The 19,688-nt window shown below is 45.1% G+C and overlaps 1 protein-coding gene across 1 annotated transcript in view; it reads left to right on the top strand.

The window, feature by feature from the left end:
• Positions 1-19,688, top strand: part of LOC126106138 (serine/arginine repetitive matrix protein 2) — a 230,265-nt gene that overhangs the window by 127,906 nt on the left and 82,671 nt on the right. Inside the window, exon 15 of the mRNA XM_049912381.1 lies at positions 655-808. Within this exon, the coding sequence (XP_049768338.1) occupies positions 655-808 (154 nt within the window). The remainder of the gene's footprint in view (positions 1-654; positions 809-19,688) is intronic.

Raw genomic sequence — 19,688 nt, 5'->3', positions numbered from 1 at the left:
GTCAGCAACTGGAAGCTTTTAATACCATAAATTATCTGGGAGTAGGCATTAGGAGTGATTTAAAATGGAATGATCATATAAAGTTGATCGTCGGTAAAGCAGATGCCAGACAGATTCATTGGAAGAATCCTAAGGAAATGCAGTCCGAAAACATAGGAAGTAGGTAACAGTACACTTGTTCGCCCACTGCTTGAATATTGCTCACCAGTGTGGGATCCGTACCAGATAGGGTTGATAGAAGAGATAGAGAAGATCCAACGGAGAGCAGCGCGCTTCGTTACAGGATCACTTAGTAATCGCGAAAGCGTTACGGAGATGAGAGATAAACTCCAGTGGAAGACTTTGCAGGAGAGACGCTCAGTAGCTCGGTGCGGGCTTTTGTCGAAGTTTCGAAAACATACCTTCACCGAGGTGTCAAGCAGTATATTGCTCCTTCCTAGTTACATCTCGCGAAGAGACCATGAGGATAAAATCAGAGAGATTAGAGGCCACACAGAGGCATACCGACAATCTTTCTTTCCACGAACAATACGAGACTGGAATAGAAGGGAGAAGCGATAGAGGTACTCAAAGTACCCTCCGCCACACACCGTCAGGTTGCTAGATGCAGATGTAGCAGGGAGCAGAGGCAGTGAGCGGCGCGGCGGCCCGCAGGTCTGTGGCGGTGCCGATCCTGCCGGTGCGGCAGCGGGCCGCGGCCGACGTGCGCACCTGCCCCATCGAGCGGCCGCGCTCCACCACGCCCATCAACCCGGCGCTGCTGGACGAGTACGTGCAGCACGAGGCGCCCGCGCCGCCCCCGCCGCCCGCCGAGAAGATGCGCATACAGCTGCCGCGGCCGCTCGCCGCCGCCTCCGCCCCCGCCTCCGGCGGTCAGGACGCGGCCCCCGCCGCAGCTGCCGCCCCCGCAGACGCCGGCACGCCGCAGCAGCACGCCAGGGCGCGCAGCCCCCGCAGGTAGGCCGCCGACGGCACCTCGTGCAGAGCCCGAGAACTAGCGTAGTACTATTAAAAAACGTGCACCCATTCTAATAAACTTTCATTTCGTGTAATGCACGAGGGTGCTCTGATAAGTCTGGTACATTTCCACGAAAGAGCGGAGGATTTTTGATGCACCCTCACGGTTGATAAGCTCGATTTTTCCAAGGATCGTGCAAAGTATTGCAACAATGTACAGTATACAATTCACTGTCGATAGCCGTCTGAATTGGTTAGTGTGTCATCTGTAACTCAAAATCGGCAAAACCGAGTTTCGTGCTATTAAGCATTTTCGTTTGATGAGTTGGACTCCCACACAAATCACAACAGAACTGGATCGAGTCCATCTGGACTCTGCATCGTCATTGAAGACTATTTAATGTCGGGTTATGAAGCACCGAAGATCAAGCGCGCTCTGGCGGTCCAGTTGAGGTCAAGTCCGCCGAACAAAAACTAGTGACATCTCTGAGACTGTAGGCTTTTCAACTGAACGAATACATAATATCCTGAACGGAGAACTGGCTTTGAAGAAGCTGTGAACGAGGTGCGTGTCGCGATTGCTCATAGTCGACCGAAAGCGCACCCGGCACAACATTTCAACACAATGTCTGTCGATGTTTAACCGTAATCGGCAAGACTTTTTGCGGATATTTGTCAGTGTCGATGACCTCGATCAATCATTACACACAGGCGTCAAAACGGCAGTCAAAACAATGGACAAAGGCTGGTAAAAGTGTACCGAAGAAGGCAAAGGCCTTTTTGTCAGCTGGTAAGGCGACAGTCCTTGTTTTATGCGATTCCCAAGGAATAATACTCATAGATTAACTCTGAAAAAGGCAGCACTATAATTGGACCGTATTATGCTTCATTGTTGGAACGTTTCAAACATATGTTGGCTCAAAAAAGACCAAGGCAAAAAAGTGCTTTTTCAATAGTGTATTGCACCATTCCATACATCAGCGATAACATGGCGAAAGTGCACGACTTTGCCTTTGAGCTGGTTCCTCATCCACCCTATTAACCAGAGTCAGCCCCAAGTAACTTATTTCTGTTCCCTGACTTAAAACTTCAGCTTGCTCGGAATAAATTATCATCAAATGAGGAAGTGCAGCCAACAAGTCTTTTGCGAGTTTGACAGAACCCATTTTTACGATGGGATGAAAAAACTAGTGGATCGCTGGACCAACTGCTTATCCCTCAAAGAAGACTATGGTGAGAATTAATGTCAGTTGCTTACGAAACAAACTTTTTTCTGGCTTTTTTGTCAGACTTATCAAGCTCCCCAAGTAAATTTTATACATGGGATTGATAAAAATATGGAAACGCCACAAACACAATACGTCACCATGCCTAATACAGTGTAAAAACACCGTCGACTTTCAAAACAGCTTCCAGTCGTCTCTGAATGGACAAATACAGGTCCTGTATGGTTTTCAAGAGAATATTGTAACATTCTTCCTGTAAAATTACTGTCAAGTTCAAGTAACGATGGTGGGGGTGGCTAGGAATCACGCACCTTTCTCTGAAAAGTAGACAAAAAAGGCTTAATAATATTGAGACCTTGTGACCATGGTGGCCAGGGCAAATGCGAGAATTCATCCTCTTGCTCATAAAAACAGTTCTGGACGATGCGAGCTGTGTGAACTGAAGCTCTGTCTTCTTGTAACACCGCATCACCACTTGGGAACAAACATTGTACTTTGGTATGGACCTGATCAGCCAAAATGGTCCCTTAAACATTGGCAGCAATGCGTCCTTGCAGAATAACAGTGGGGCCATGGAATACACGAAATGGCTGTCCAAATTACCACCGAATCCCAGCAATGTTTCACTCTTCGGACGTAAACTCGGCCAGAAGTTAGAAACAGCGTGGAACGAGACTCACCTGATCAGATGACGTTCTTCCGTTGTTCCATAGTCCAGGCTTCATGGCTTCTACCCCACCTTTTCCTGTTAGGGGCATTTGCATCACTGATGAATGATTCTGGAATTCCAGCTCGTCTTGAAATTCCCTGCTTCTGGAGGTCCCTTTGCGTTGTTTTCGACCTGGCAGCGCCCGCTAGAGTGGCTTTTAGTTGTGCAATGCGCCGCGTGAAAACTGGCGCTGGATGCTGAAAAACAACAGAGAAATCCATTAAGTCACCCACGGTCTAAGGAAATCGCCGTCGCTAATGAGGTTCTTGGGACTGATGACCTCACCGTTTGATCCCCCTCCCCGAATCAACCAACCAACCAACTGGTCTTCTTCCATCGCAGGCAGCTACATAGTCTCTGACAGCATATGGAAGGTCTGTGATTTTCTGACATCTTGGCGAGAGAAGCAGTCAACAGCCTTGTCGCAGTGGTGACACCGGTTCCCGAAAGATCACCCAAGTCCAGCACTATTGGGCTTGGTTGGCATTTGGGTGTGTAACCGTCTGGGTCTGCCAGGCGCCGTTAGAAAGCGGGGTGCACTCATCACTTGTGAGGCCAACTGAGGAGCTACTTGACTGAGGAGTAGCGGCTCCGTTCACGAAAACTGGCAACATCTGGGATAGTGGTGTGCTGACCACATACCACTCCATATCCGCATCCAGTGACGTCTATCAGCTGTGGATTACACGGCCGTCGGTGGGTACCGTTGGACCTTCTGTGGCCTGTTCGATCTGAGTTTTAGTTTTGTTGCACGACAGAAGTCGTCCAGCTACATAAAGAACCGCACGGACTACAAGTAATTCCTGATGTAGACGATGGAAGGAGTCATAAGCTTGAGATTGCATACAGATCTGATACGGTAAGATCTCTGTGAAACAGGAATTGCTAGGAACTGTAGCGTACGTTAATGACTTCTTACTTCTAGTGCACGCCAACAGTGCACTAGAAATAATTACGGTAAACTGAAACTGTTTGCTGGACTGGGACTCGAATCTGTGACCTCCGCCTTTTCTGGGCAAGCTGTCCACCGACTGAGCCATCCAAGGATAACTAACGATCCACTCTCACGCCTTTGCTTCCACTAGTAACTCATCTTCAAGCTTAAAATTTCCGCTACCTTTCAAACTTTGCGGAAGTTCTCCTGTGTACCATGTGGGACCAGAACTCCTGAAAGAAAGGAAACCTGTGAAGGCGGGTCGTGATTTGCGCCTGCGTAACTCACTTGCTGTCACGGTAGATCAGCGTGTTCGATCAGGGGTGGCCACTCTATGTAAAACAAAACAAAAAAAGTGTTCATCGATGAAATTTGAGACGTGTCATACGACATCCGTACGCAACTACTAACGGGAAATGACGAAGAAACAGATAGAAAGAAGAACAGAAAAATAAAAAAAGTTAGTACAACACTTACCCACGAAAAGAAGAGGTTCCAGGTTCGAGGACTCAAGTACGGGTCCAGCACACGGTTTTAATAAGCCACGAAGTTTCAAATCAGCAAGCACTGCTCTGGAGAGTGAAAGCTCATTGTGGAAATACAACATCCCAGAAACTTTGCGTGAATGGTGTGCACAGGTGGTACTCCTAGTGACACTCCAAAATCAACATAATATGTTATTTAAAGAAAGAGTTGAAACGAACCCTTTGATCAAAATAAACTAGGTGATAACTCAAGATGTGTGATCAACATATTTAGGTGTGTATCTGGATGAATAATTGACCCTTAAAGTCCACATAGAACATATAGCAATGAAAAGTAATTGTATCGTGAATAAAATTATTTATATGGTGCAAAGGTTGTAGCAGGAGTTGATATTAGCCGCACTTGTGGGCTACAGTACGATGGCAGTGTTGTGGCTGGTGAGGCCCTCTGCCGCTGCAGTGAGGAAAGTACGCCGAGCAATACGAGGGGCGTTTGAGAAGTCCGTGCAAAGTCCGAGAGATGGAACAGGCGTGTATCGAGGTCATGTTTAGTTAGTAACATCTTTGGAAAGAAAGCACACCGAGTTTCAGCCATATTGGTCTATTTCTTTGTGTTTGGCATTCGGGTGAATCAAGGAAGTCGAGTGATTGTCAAAAAATGGACGAAGAAGAATGTCGTGTAGTGACTAAACATTACTTTATGAAGGGCAAAACGCCTCAGGAGACTAAAGAGAAGCTTAATAAACGTTACGGTGACTCTGCACCTTCGATTAGAACAGTTTATAAGTGGTTTCAAAATTTTCGGAGTGGCCATATGGGCACAAGTGATGCTGAACGTTCTGGACGCCCTGTGGAGGTTACGACCCCAGAAATCATTCATAAAATCCATGATATGGTGATGGATGATAGAAGAGTTAAGGTGCGTGAGATTGCTAGTGCTGTGAGCATCTCGAATGAACGGCTGCATAATATTTTGCATACAAATTTGGACATGAAAATCTATCCGCAAGATGGGTTCCACGATTGCCCACGCTTGACCAAAACCAGAATCGTGTGAAGTGTTGCAAGGATGGTTTGCAACTGTTCAGGAAGAATCCACAGGACTTTAAGCGTCATTTCGTCACTGTGGATGAAACATGGATACATTACTATACTCCTGAGACCAAACAACAATCTAAACATTGGGTTACCAAGGGAGAATCTGCACCAAAATAGGTGAAGACCATTCCTTCGGCCGGAAAGGTTATGGTGACTGTCTTTCGGGATTCGGAAGGGAAAAGGGTAAAACTATTACAGGTGCATATTATTCATCGTAATTGGACCGTTTGAAAACCGAGTTGCAAGAAAAACGCCGGCGATTGAACCCCAAAAAAGTCCTTTTCCATCATGACAATGCACCAGCACACACCTCAACAGTTGTGGTCGCAAAATTATTGGAAATAGGCTTCCAACTCGTTTCACATCCCCCCTATTCTCCAGACTTGGCTCCCTCCAACTACTATTTATTCCCCAATTTGAAGAAATGGCTGGTGGGACAAAGATTTTATCCAAACTAGGAGGTGATTGCAGGAACTAATAGCTATTTTGCAGACTTTGATAATTCCCATTATTCGGAAGGGATCAACAAATTAGAACAGCGTTTAACGAAGTGTGTAAGTCTAAAAGGAGACTATGCCGAAAAATAAAAAAGGTTTACCCTCAAACACGTAAGTAGTTTTTATTTTTGCGCGGACTTTTCAAACGCCCCTCGTACAGCCACTCTGGCGTGGGTGCTTCACCATCGTGCCTGCAGACGTTCTGATTGCACTGACGGGAGTACATCTCTTGGAATTACAAGTAAGGAAAAGGGCTGTCGTCTGTTGCATGAAGAAAAAAGCACTACGGAAAAATACACGAAACTCTTGGGGAAATATTAATAAATAAAGAATTTTAATATTTACTGAAAGACAGCAGAGGTGAGATTCCTGAGGTACAAGGAGGAAAGCGTTTCGGTTTTTCCAGACATAAGTGAAAGGCGTGGGGTAGCGCAATTTGAGCCAGTTAGGGGACTGGTCCGCTACCTTTCTGCTACAGATTCGAACAGAAGTAGCAGGAAGGCAACGACCAACTGTGACTGTGGTGAAATGGCTGCATGCCCTTTGGGAACATTCCCTAGCTGGAGATATAGCGAGGACCGCTAGGTAGGACTGAGGGAGAATATCTGTTAACCATATAACGAGAGTCAAAGAACGCTTTGATATTTTGAATCTTTTAACCGATGGTTCCTCAACAAAAAGAAGGCGTAGCTGCAGTCAACGAGCACCACAGGCAAGACGAGGAAGGCCGGTGTGTGAGCCCAAGGATTGAGAAGGAGTCAGTGGCTCGCAGTGGAAAATAGGATGCGTTCTGACCCACTGCTTTGCGGTCTGGAGGCAGCGAGGCACTCCCTGGAGCCGACAGTGTGGACCATCTGGTGCAGAGCGTACTCTTAGGTTCAGCGACGGAAACGTCATCAGCTGTAACCGTAGGACGAGTTTAGAAGTAACATGTGTAATGGTAGCACAAGTTTTAATAGTTCTCGCTGTAGGATGTTGAAGATGGTAGTAGCAACGGCAGCTACTAATATTTGTAGTGCAGTTGTAGTAATAATAGTCATAGTGTTGTTGTTGCATATAGTCATAATTATTGTAGTGGTAATAATATCTGAAGGTGACAAAGATAATAGTAAAATAGTTCAAACAGACTGAACTTAACGAAAATCTCTAGCTCTTTTCCAGTGATAGGAAAGGAAAGCACGGCTGAGAATAGAAAAAGACAACATAAAGAAACGAGTAGCGTACGCGTAGCCACCCAAATATTACAGTGACGGCAGAAAGAATAATCGGAAATAAAGAAAAGTTAATATGATAAATATTGTAAACTTAGGTCAATATTCAGTGTAGAAAGAAAAAACACACTAAAAGTTATTGTTATAATTGTTCACAAAAAGTTAAATTTCACTTGTAACAGTCCATTGATGTTGCCAAGATATTGAACTAGAATGAATAAATAAGTAGAGAAATAAAAACTTGAACTTTAATGCAACTTCTCGGTCTGCAGACGTGCTGAGAAGCTGCGATTACAATCTGCTGTCATACAGCTGGTACCAGCTTGTGAAATGCAGGAATGGCTCGTGGTTTCTATACTGGGAACATTGCGAACCTCCTGCCGATGTCCTAACGATTAATAGTATGCTTCCGGGTGTTCTACCGAGTTGTTGTTTCCATTTCGTGAACAGTATTTCGACGACCGACCCAGCTGTCTACTTCAGATGCTGCAAATTTTGCTGCTACGTGTAACAGACTGCTCCACATAACAGCAAAACTTGCAACACCTGAAGTAGAGAGCAGGGTCAGTCGTCGATATATTGTTCACAAAATGGAAACAACAACTCGGTAGAACATCCGGAAGCACGCCATTAATCAGTTACGCAGAGAAAATTTTTGTGAGAGGTCAACTACAGCCGGTTTTTCTTCTTTCTTTTGTATTTTTTTTTCTTTTTTCGTCCGTTTTACGAGGGCTGCTCAATAAAGAATGGACAAAAATTTTTATGGACATAATTTCTCGCGCTAAAATTTAATCTTTTGATATTCTGTTAGCTTAATGTGCAACAAACACGCCGTAGTAGTTTCATTGGTTCCCGCCTGTGAGAGGTAGGCAAGGTCAGACATGTGGAGTATCGCCTACCGCTGCAATGGATGTAATACTCGAGGAACAATATGAGCCTCTGAAATTCTGCTTTCGTCTCAACAAATGTTCAGCTGAGGCCTATACAGTGTTACAGAACACCTATGGAAAGTCTGTTCTTCCCTACAGCACAGCTCGAAGGTGGTTTAAAATGTTCAAAGGGGAGAGAGAATCAATTTCGAAGGAAGGTGGACCCGGTGCTCTTACAGAAGAAAAAAAAATCAACACTGTTGCTGTGTGAGAAAGGATCGACGAATTACCTTAAGATCACTTTCTGACATACTGAACATTTCATTGCGTGCCACCCACACGTTGGTGACAGAAAAATTATACGTGACACGTTTTTGTGTGCGATGGGTTCCAAGACTGTTGATTCCCGAACAAAAGGACGTTTGCGTGCAAGTCTGCATCCAATTAAAGCTCCATGTTAGAGTTGTTAGAGGAAGATCCGGAGTTTCTTTCAAATGTGATCACTGCTGATGAACCTTAGATACATGATTTTGATCCTGAGAGCAAACACCGAAGCTCAATGTGGAAATCTCCTTCGTCACCAACCCCAAAAAAGTAAGAGTGTTTGCTTCTGCTGGGAAAGTTATGGTCATTTCATTATTTGATATTCATGGAATGGTTTTTCAGCATGTTGTACCTACACACATATCAGTAACTGGACATTACTACAGGGATGTCCTGAAAACATCGTCAATGTTGTCAATGTTGTTGCTGAATATCTTGCAAAGAAAATCAACGTGAAGTGCATCCCTCACCCTCCCTATAGTCCGGATTTCTATTCCCTAACATGAAGAAACGCCGTCATGGGAGGCATTATCAATCATCAAAAGCAGTGGTGAAGGCTGCGGAGGCGATTTTGAAGGACCTCTCAAAAAATGGTATCCAGCTTGGGACAAGTGCATCGCATTCACGGAAGACTGCTTTGAGAAGGATCATTAAAATTATGAAGATGGTTAAAGGTATGTTGTCAAAAAAATATGATCGTTCTTTACTGAACAGCCCTTTTAATTATACGTATATTCAAAGCCGTCGAGCATGCGAGAGCCAACTCGCATTTTTCTCACGACACATCCTGAAAACCGTGGGTCAAGGCAGTTAGGAAGGTGACATTCCTTGACTGTCGAGAAGAAGTTGACCTAGTAACCACACCTACACTTTGTATCGAAAATATGATCGTATGATTTCTGGGTGCGGCCAATGGAACATGTTGAGTGGGGAGTCATCGATAGATACAGAAGTAACTTCGAATGTGCCCCAGGGGGTGTTGAGACTTTCGCTGTTCATGTTGTATATTAATGACCTTGCACAAAATATTAATAGCAACTTAACACTTTTAGCAGACAATGCTGTTACCTATAACGAAATACTGTCTGAAAAAAAACTGTATTAATGCCTGGTCTGATAGTGATAAGATTTCAGAGGGTGCAAAGATTGGCAACTTACTTTAAATGCACTGCCGGAAAAAATCCAACTTCCTCAAGGACTGTGTTCAGTGACAGTAGGCTATATAACATGTGCATACTGAGGGGTTACGTGATCAATTTATGACTTCATCGTCGGTCTAATGCCGCTCTGGAGGCGTGTCTATGTGTCCTCTCTGTTGACTATGCGGGCAATGACACTGCTGAGTTTTCGAGGAGGACGTTCATTCCAGGCACACCCATGCCCCACCGACAAGTGCGTTCTCCTGTTGAACAGCTTCAGCAATTTGGACGAGGTTGCACTGTGCGCCTGTGGGAAGCTGGATGGACGTATTGGCAGAGTGCACAGTGTACTGTCATGTGTCGATGCTTTCAACAGTGGACTGTGGAATATTCCCACTCGTGGAGACCAGGCTCTGGACGGCTGCGTTGTACAGACGCACGTCAAGATCAGCGGTGGCCGACCGAACATCATCCAGGGACGACACCTGTGCACATGATACACCTGCTGTTTCATCAGGGACCATTGGTAACAGTCTGCTTGCAGCAATATTAACATCACGCGTGCCTTTGGCTACCACTCACACCACGACATCGCCGAGGATAGTTACTTTGACGTCGTGAAAGAGTTCCGCGGAGAATGGAATGGCGTTGAGTTGTCTTCAGTGGTGAGAGTAGGTTCTTTATGTACGAGGTGCATTCAAGTTCTAAGGCCTCCGATTTTTTTTCTAATTAACTACTCACCAGAAATCGATGAAACTGGCGTTACTTCTCGACGTAATCGCCCTGTAGACGTACACATTTTTCACAACGCTGACGCCATGATTCGATAGCAGCGGCGAAGGCTTCTTTAGGAGTCTGTTTTGACCACTGGAAAATCGCTGAGGCAATAGCAGCACGGCTGGTGAATGTGCGGCCATGGAGAGTGTCTTTCATTGTTGGAAAAAGCCAAAAGTCACTAGGAGCCAGGTCAGGTGAGTAGGGAGCATGAGGAATCACTTCAAAGTTGTTATCACGAAGAAACTGTTGCGTAACGTTAGCTCGATGTGCGGGTGCATTGTCTTGGTGAAACAGCACACGCACAGCCCTTCCCGGACGTTTTTGTTGCAGTGCAGGAAGGAATTTGTTCTTCAAAACATTTTCTTAGGATGCACCTGTTACCGTAGTGCCCTTTGGAACGCAATGGGTAAGGATTACGCCCTCGCTGTCCCAGAACATGGACACCATCATTTTTTCAGCACTGGCGGTTACCCGAAATTTTTTTGGTGGCGGTGAATCTGTGTGCTTCCATTGAGCTGACTGGCGTTTTGTTTCTGGATTGAAAAATGGCATCCACGTCTCATCCATTGTCACAACCGATGAAAAGAAAGTCCCATTCATGCTGTCGTTGCGCGTCAACATTGTTTGGCAACATGCCACACGGGCAGCCCGCATTTTCAGGTCGTCATGCAGGATTGTGTGCACAGAACACACAGAAATGCCAACTCTGGAGGCGATCTGTTCAACAGTCATTCGGCGATCCCTCTCCACTTTCTCAATCATGTCGTCAGACCAGCTTGTGCGAGCCCAAGGTTGTTTCGGTTTGTTGTCACACGATGTTCTGCCTTCATTAAACTGTCGCACCGACGAACGCACTTTTGACACATCCATAACTCCATCACCACATGTCTCCTTCAACTGTCGATGAATTTCTATTGGTTTCACACCACGCAAATTCAGAAAACGAATGACTGTACACTGTTCAAGTAAGGAAAACGTCCCCATTTTAAGTATTTAAAACAGTTCTCATTCTCGCCACTGGTGGTAAAATTCCATCTGCCGTACGGTGCTGCCATCTCTGGGACGTATTGACAATGAACGCGGCCTCATTTTAAAACAATGCGCATGTTTCTATCTCTTTCCAGTCCGGAGGAAAAAAATCGGAGGCCTTAGAACTTGAATGCACCTCGTATGGCGTAAACATGGCGAGCGGCCCATTCCAGAGTGCTTTCGCACACCACACACAGGTCCAGGCCCAGGCTTCACGGTGTGGAGGGCCATCAGCTACAACTCGAGGTAATATTTGTTATTCTGCAAGGTAAAGCGACCAATGTCCGTTACAATGCGCCGACTGTTACCCCCGTGCTACTGCCAGTTCTTCGACACGAAGATGATGCGCTTTTTCAGCACTACAATGTACACACACATACGCAACGTGCTATTCAACTGCCCTGGTCACAGGATCGCCAGACATCTCGCCAGTTGAACACGTGTGGGACATAATGAAGCGGGAGCTTACCCGCTCTTCAGAGCCTGCTGAATTGCAGCAAAAGGCGCAAGATGCTTGGGACAGTCTATCGCATGATGGCATTCGGCACCTTTATGATGCGAGAATAGACGCCTGCGTTACCACCAGAGGGTACTACACAGTGTATTGGCTGTTGGGGCACCTTTTACTGTGACACAGATTTTTGATTCGGTCTGAATCTCTTATCGTATACTCCTACAACGATGAACTGCCTATAACCTCACTTGTCAGTAAAATTTCCCTTCCCTTGACTGTTTTGTATGGTTTTTTCCGGTAGTGTTTTAGAAATGTAAAACTGTGCCGTTTACAAAACGAAAAAACATTACCCTGTAACTTCAGTAGCACAGATCAGAGTTGCATGAAAGCACTATAGAGCGAGGCAAAGACAGGGACCCCAGCCATTGTGTTAATTTCCATTCACTGTAAGCACCGAAAGCTGAAAATCCTGTAGGGTTTGGTATTGAAATCTGGGTTCGCAGGAAACAGCGGATCAGGTTATAGTTCTGGAAAGGGGTCGAGATCAGTTACTGTTAGTTGCACAAAACACACAAACTTTATTTTCTTAAAAACACTTAATCGCACATGCCCTTAAAAGTTATTAAAATTGCCTTAAGGAATACACATGGCTGAAGGCCCGAGTTACAAAAATTGTTTCGTAAATACTCGGCTGAAGGCCACACACTAAACATAGAAGAACTGAGGCTTAAGCCCTGGATAACAATAATTTCCAATAGAGAAGAAATTTGAAAAGGTTTTAAAGGGGAAATTTCAAATTTTAATTTAAGACGGCTGAAGGCCTTATCTTTAAAATATTTGACATAAAAGCTCGGCTGCAGGCCACATACTAAACATAGAAAAATTCAAGGTTTAAGGCCTGGGTCATAAGGATTTCCAATAGAGCAAAATCCCCCCTTCTTTTAAAAAAAATGGTTTAAGCAAGAAGCTTCGAAGTTTTAATTTATGACGGCTGAAGGCCTTATCTTAAAATATTCCTCATAATTTTCGGCTGAAGGCCATGCAAGTACTTAAAACTAAAAGAAAATCACCATCTAAAAACAACACAACAGTGGTGCTCAGAACTGTTCCAAGGGTCGGTCTGAGGAGGTAACTCTAACGAAAGGTTAGGTAAGACAGGCAGTCAAACGTAAAATTAAATAATCGCCGGCCGCGGTGGTCTAGCGGTTCTGGGCGCGCAGTCTGGAACCGCGCGACTGCTACGGTCGCAGGTTCGAATCCTGCCTCGGGCATGGATGTGTGTGATGTCCTTAGGTTAGTTAGGTTTAAGTAGTTCTAAGTTCTAGGGGACTGATGACCACAGATGTTAAGTCCCATAGTGCTCAGAGCCATTTGAATTAAATAATCGAATGGGAACCCGACCTAGGGACGGCTGAAGGACCGACAAACAACCTAATCAATTCCCTTCCGGCTGACCAATGGCACTATAACGGAAAATGTCAGCGAGGACGAAGATACCAGCAGCACTACGTCTTCAAATATTGGCATATAAATACAGCCAAGGCACAATAGCCCCTGAAAAATATGAACAAACACGCCATGCCAGACAGCATCAACACGGCGAGGAAAAACACACTGCGCTAATGCCCTAGTCGTGGAGACTTCCTCGCTGCTCTGTCCCAACCGACCGACTGCCTACTCCAGTATGCAGATAGCATTAAAATAACTGCTCAGTCGATATTACACAAGCTAGACACAGTTCTACGAAAACCCTTCCACAAGAATTCGAACAGTCCTAAAAGCAATCACCGTGGAACAGCAAGGACGAATCACAAGTCGACACACACAGATAACCCATAGGCGGTCGACAACCAAATATGCGTCGTCCGATGAGACGCCCGACCAAACGACCAACCAACGGTCGTCCCCACTCAAGTCATGTGTGGGGCAACGGTCGGGCGAGTCTTAGCTGTCACTGCAGCTCCATGCCGACTCAACTCGACGTCCGCTCAGAACTCGGAGACACGACGACCAGGGCACACTGGCTCTGACCCAACCATGCAGAGGGAACTCTTGCCCATTGGCCACCCTGCATCTCTGCACAAGGAAGGAACCGACCCACGGCCGGCAAGATGACCAACTGACGAGGCCCAGAAACGATCAAAAGACCAAATGCACGTCGCCCAATGAGACGACCGGCCGAACGACCAACCAACGGTCGTCCCCGCTCCACTCTCCTTCCGTCAGACAGTGCATGTGTGTCGCGTACTGGCTGTCCGCACCTCACTGGCGCTGCGCCCCCAACTGGACTCTCACAGACCACGACACGGTTACTAGCGGTCGCTCCAGAGATAGTACGACAATGCTCTAATCGATACGCGCTGCTGCTGCCACTCACAGGCAGACAAGCCCGCAACTCAGTGACGCCAGTAAATCGAATAAAGACAAGCTGTCAAGCAAGGAGCAGCATGAACACGAGCCGCGCACGGCACATATATCAACTGTTTTAAATTTATTATTTACATCGGTGCTGAAAATATTCGATATGCTTCCCGGTAATTTAAATTCTATGGTTCATTATTGAAAAATATTTTTTAATATATACTGTCTGACGAGAAAAGTAAAGCGCCGAGAAGGAGGGGAGGAAACGAAATGGAACTCCATGGGTGAAGAGAATATGTGATGTTACTTCAGTGACTAAAACCTCTATAGTTAGGAAATATGAGCCCACTTATTAGTATGACGTCGCAGTATAACGTCGCACCCACGCTGTGACTTCTATGCGTGGTCTTATTCGGTCAGGAAGAATGTAATAAAGCCGTTGTATCCTTTCATGATGCAAGCTGATCCAGAACTGTTGTAGCTCCGCTTTCATATGCTGGATACTTTCACTGGGACAGAGATGATGTTCCAACTGCTCTCGCTTATGTTACAACAGGGGCAGATCTGGGATCGCGCTGGCCACCGAGGTACCTCAACATCTCATAGACCGTTGATACATTATGATACTGTCGCATGACAGGCAACATGTGAGAACGCGAGATGTTGGTGATGTGCCATCAGAGTTCCGTCAACCCCTACCAGCCGTGACTTGAAATCGTATTCATTGGACTCTACACCGTGACGTCCTCAGTGACGCAGCTGTGCCTCTCCCAGACATCGGAAAAATGGGAGCTCTCCTCTGGTCTCCGCCATATTGGTCAACGGTGGTCGTCCACGGTAGTGCAGAATGGCGATTCATTGCCGAACACAATGCGACAGCATTCGTTGGCAGCCTATACTTCCTGGTCATGCCACCACTCCAAATTCAGCCATTCATGTTGTGATGTAAATAGCAGGCTAGACACAGGACCCCCTCCATGAACCATGGACCTTGCCGTTGGGGGGGGGGGGGGGGGGGGGAGGCTTGCATGCCTCAGCGATACAGATGGCCGTTCCGTAGGTGCAACCACAACGGAGGGGTATCTATTGAGAGGCCAGACAAACATGTGGTTCCTGAAGAGGGGCAGCAGCCTTTTCAGTAGTTGCAGGGGCAACAGTCTGGATGATTGACTGATCTGGCCTTATAACACTAACCAAAACGGCTTTGCTGTGCTGGTACTGCGAACGGCTGAAAGCAAGGGGAAACTACAGCCGTAATTTTTCCCGAGGGCATGCAGCTTTACTGTATGGTTAAATGATGATGGCGTCCTCTTGGGTAAAATATTCCGGAGGTAAAATAGTCCCCCATTCGGATCTCCGGGCGGGGACTACTCAGGAGGACGTCGTTATCAGGAGAAAGAAAACTGGCGTTCTACGGATCGGAGCGTGGACTGTCAGATCCCTTAATCGGGCAGGTAGGTTATAAAATTTAAAAACGGAAATGGATAGGTTAAAGTTACATATAGTGGGAATTAGCGAAGTTCAATGGCAGGAGGAACAAGACTTTTGGTCAGGTGAATGCAGGGTTATAAATACAAAATCAAATAGGGGTAATGCAGGAGTAGGTTTAATAATGAATAAAAAAATAGTAGTGTGAGTAAGCTACTACAAACAGCATAGTGAACGCATTATTGTGGCCAAGATATACACGAAGCCCACGCCTACTACAGTAGTACAGGTTTATATGCCAACTAGCTCTGCAGATGATGAACAAATTGATGAAATGTATGACGAGATAAAAGAAATTATTCAGGTAGTGAAGGGAGATGAAAATTTAATAGTCATGGGTGACTGGAATTCGAGAGTAGGACAAGGGAGAGATGGAAACATAGTAGCTGAATATGGATTGGGGGTAAGAAATGAAAGAAGAAGCCGCCTGGTAGAATTTTGCACAGAGCATAAATTAATCATAGCTAACGCTTGGTTCAAGAATCATGAAAGAAGGTTGTATACATGGAAGAACCCTGGAGATATTAAAAGGTATCAGATAGATTATATAATGGTAAGACAGAGATTTAGGAACCAGTATTTAAATTGTAGGACATTTTCAGGGGCTGATGTGGACTCTGGCCACAATCTATTTGTTATGAACTGTAGATTAAAACTGAAGAAACTGCAAAAAGGTGTGAATTTCAGGATATGGGACCTGGATAAGCTGACTAAACCAGAGGTTGTAGAGAGTTTCAGGAAGAGCATAAGAGAACAATTGACAGGAATGGGGGAAAGAAATACAGTAGAAGAAGAATGGGTAGCTTTGAGAGATGAAGTAGTGAAGGCATCAGACGATCAAGTAGGTAAAAAGACGAGGGCTAGAAGAAATCCTTGGGTAACAGAAGAAATATTGAATTTAATTGATGAAAGGAGAAAATATAAAAATGCTGTAAATGAAGCAGGCAAAAAGCAATACAAACGTCTCAAAAATGAGATCGACAGGAAGTGCAAAACTGCTAAGCAGGGATGGTTAGAGGACAGATGTAAGGATCTAGAGGGGGTAAGATAGATACTGCCTACAGGAAAATTAAAGAGACCTTTGGAGAAAAGAGAACCACTTGTATGAATATCAAAAGCTCAGAGGAAACCCAGTTCTAAGCAAAGGAGGGAAAGCAGAAAGGTGGAAGGAGTATATAGAGGGTCTATACAAGGGCGATGTACTTGAGGACAATATTATGGAAATGGAAGAGGATGTAGATGAAGATGAAATGGGAGATACGATACTGCGTGAAGAGTTTGACAGAGCACTGAAAGACCTGAGTCGAAAGAAGGCCCCGGGAGTAGACAACATTCCATTAGATCTACTGACAGCCTTGGGAGAGCCAGTCGTGACAAAACTCTACCATCTGGTGAGCAAGATGTATGAAACAGGCGAAATACCCTAAAACTTCAAGAAGAATGTAATAATTCCAATCCCAAAGAAAGCAGGTGTTGACAGATGTGAAAATTACCGAACTATCAGTTTAATAAGTCACAGCTGCAAAATACTAACGCGAATTCTTTACAGACGAATAGAAAAACTGGTAGAAGCCGACCTCGGGAAAGATCAGTTTGGATTTCGTAGAAATGTTGGAACACGTGAGGCAATACTGACCCTACGTCTTATCTTAGAAAATAGATTAAGGAAAGGCAAATCTACGTTTCTAGCATTTTTAGACTTAGAGAAAGCTTTTGACAATGTTGACTAGAATACTCTCTTTCAAATTCTAAAGCTGGCGGGGGTAAAATACAGGGAGCGAAAGGCTATTTACAATTTGTACAGAAACTAGATGGCAGTTATAAGAGTCGAGGGGCATGAAAGGGAAGCAGTGGTTGGGAAGGGAGTGAGACAGGGTTGTAGCCTCTCCCCGATGTTATTCAATCTGTATATTGAGCAAGCAGTAAAGGACACAAAAGAAAAATTCGAAGTAGGTATTAAAATCCATGGAGACGAAATAAAAACTTTGAGGTTCCCCGATGACATTGTAATTCTGTCAGAGACAGCAGCAAAGGACTTGGAAGAGCAATTGAATGGAATGGACAGTGTCTTGAAAGGAGGATATAAGATGAACATCAACAAAAGCAAAACGAGGATAATGGAATGTAGTCGAATTAAGTCGGGTGATGCTGAGGGAATTAGATTAGGAAATGAGACACTTAAAGTAGTAAAGGAGTTTGCTATTTGGGGAGCAAAATAACTGATGATGGTCGAAGCAGAGAGGATATAAAATGTAGACTGGCAATGGCAAGGAAAGCGTTTCTGAAGATGAGGAATTTGTTAACATCAAGTATAGATTTAAGTGTCAGGAAGTCGTTTCTGAAAATATTTGTATGGAGTGTAGCAATGTATGGAAGTGAAATATGAACGATAAATAGTTTGGACAAGAGGAAAATAGAGGCTTTCGAAATGCGGTGCTACAGAAGAATGCTGAAGATTAGATGGGTAGATCACGTAACTAATGAGGAGGTATTGAATAGAATAGGGGAGAAGAGGAGCACAACTTGACTAGAAGAAGGGACCGTTTGGTAAGGCATGTTCTGAGGCATCAAGGGATCACAAATTTAGCATTGGAGGGCAGCGTGGAGGGTAAAAATCGTAGAGGGAGACCAAGAGATGAATACACTAAGCAGATTCAGAAGTATGTAGGTTGGAGTAAGTACTCGGAGATGAAGAAGCTTGCACAGGATAGAGTAGCATGGAGAGCTGCATCAAACCAGTCTCAGGACTGAAGACCACAACAACAACAGACACAGGACGGTACTTCCCTAGTCTGCCTGCTTCTAGTCTCCAATCAGTGGTACTGGACGAACAGAATGATTCAGGGAGTCCATTACTTGTTCTCAGGTGGCAGAGGTGAAGGTGCTACCCGATGTGCTCGGTACACGATCATTCCTTGTGGACATCAGGGGTGGTCGACCGGAATCATTACGACGAGCACGCCTGCTCTTACATTCCCATGCAGTCCAACATCGGGCCACTATCACATGAGAATGCTCAACAACTCTGGATACTGCACAATTCGACCAGCTGGTGAAATGGAGACTCGAAATGAGACCCCTTTCAAATTCAGTCAATGCTGATATCGCTGTCTCCCACGAGTAGGCGGCATCCCCATGCCCACACAATATCTGACGCTGTTCACGTCCATTTATATACCCTACCATAACAGAAAACTGAACATGAACGACGCACTGTGATACCCTTCTACCTGTCACAGAGGGCTGCAAGTCTAATCATTTATATACTGGCCAATGGTATATCAGGCGGTACCCAAAGAAAACCGTAATAACATTACCGTGGGCGGAGCTTTTGTAGGACGCATTTATGCCGCTAGGTGTGTACAGCGCAACTCACTGCCAGTTCGGTGCCGCCTGAGTTGTCGACCTGGCTTGGTCTGTTCATCTGCAGTGACTGTTTCTGCTAGCGTTTTTTTGTTCTTGTTTCGCTTTTTACGACGGCAAGTTTAAGTGAACAATGTGCTGCTGTGAAATTTTGTTTTCCACTCGGTAAAAATGCTGGTGAAACTGTTTTAACGTTAAAAACAGCTTACCAAGATGAGGCTATGGAAAAAAATCAACTTTCCGAATGGTTTGCTCGATGTAAAAATGGCGACATGCCGATTGATGACAAACCACGTTCTGAACATCCATCAACGGCCCGAATCGCCGGTAATATTGAAAAAATTCGGGAGCTCGTGCTCACAGACCGTCGACAGACAATCGATCAGCTGTCAGAGACTAGTCGGCTATCTCGATGCTCGGTTTAGCGAATTTTAACGTAAGATTTGGTAATGAAAAGCGTTGCTGCCAAGTTTTTTCCTCGGGTTCTGACTGACGATCAAAATGAACATCGAGTTGAAACATGTTGTGCTTTGAACCAATGACTTGAAACTGATCCATATTTTCTGTCATAGGTCATTACTGGTGATGAGTCACGATGCTATCGTTACCACCCAGAAACAGAAAAACAGTCAAGCCAATGGAAAACGACATAATCATCCCGTCCGAAAAATGCCAAGTCAGATCATAAAAAACAAAGCTGATTCGCTTTTTTGATGCCAATGGCGTAGTTCATTCAGAGTTCGTTTTCCCCAGGTCAGACCGTCAAA

Source organism: Schistocerca cancellata, chromosome 10, assembly GCF_023864275.1.
Source record: "Schistocerca cancellata isolate TAMUIC-IGC-003103 chromosome 10, iqSchCanc2.1, whole genome shotgun sequence".
NCBI classification, from domain to species: domain Eukaryota; kingdom Metazoa; phylum Arthropoda; class Insecta; order Orthoptera; family Acrididae; genus Schistocerca; species Schistocerca cancellata.
This window is presented reverse-complemented; position numbering and strand designations above follow the sequence as displayed.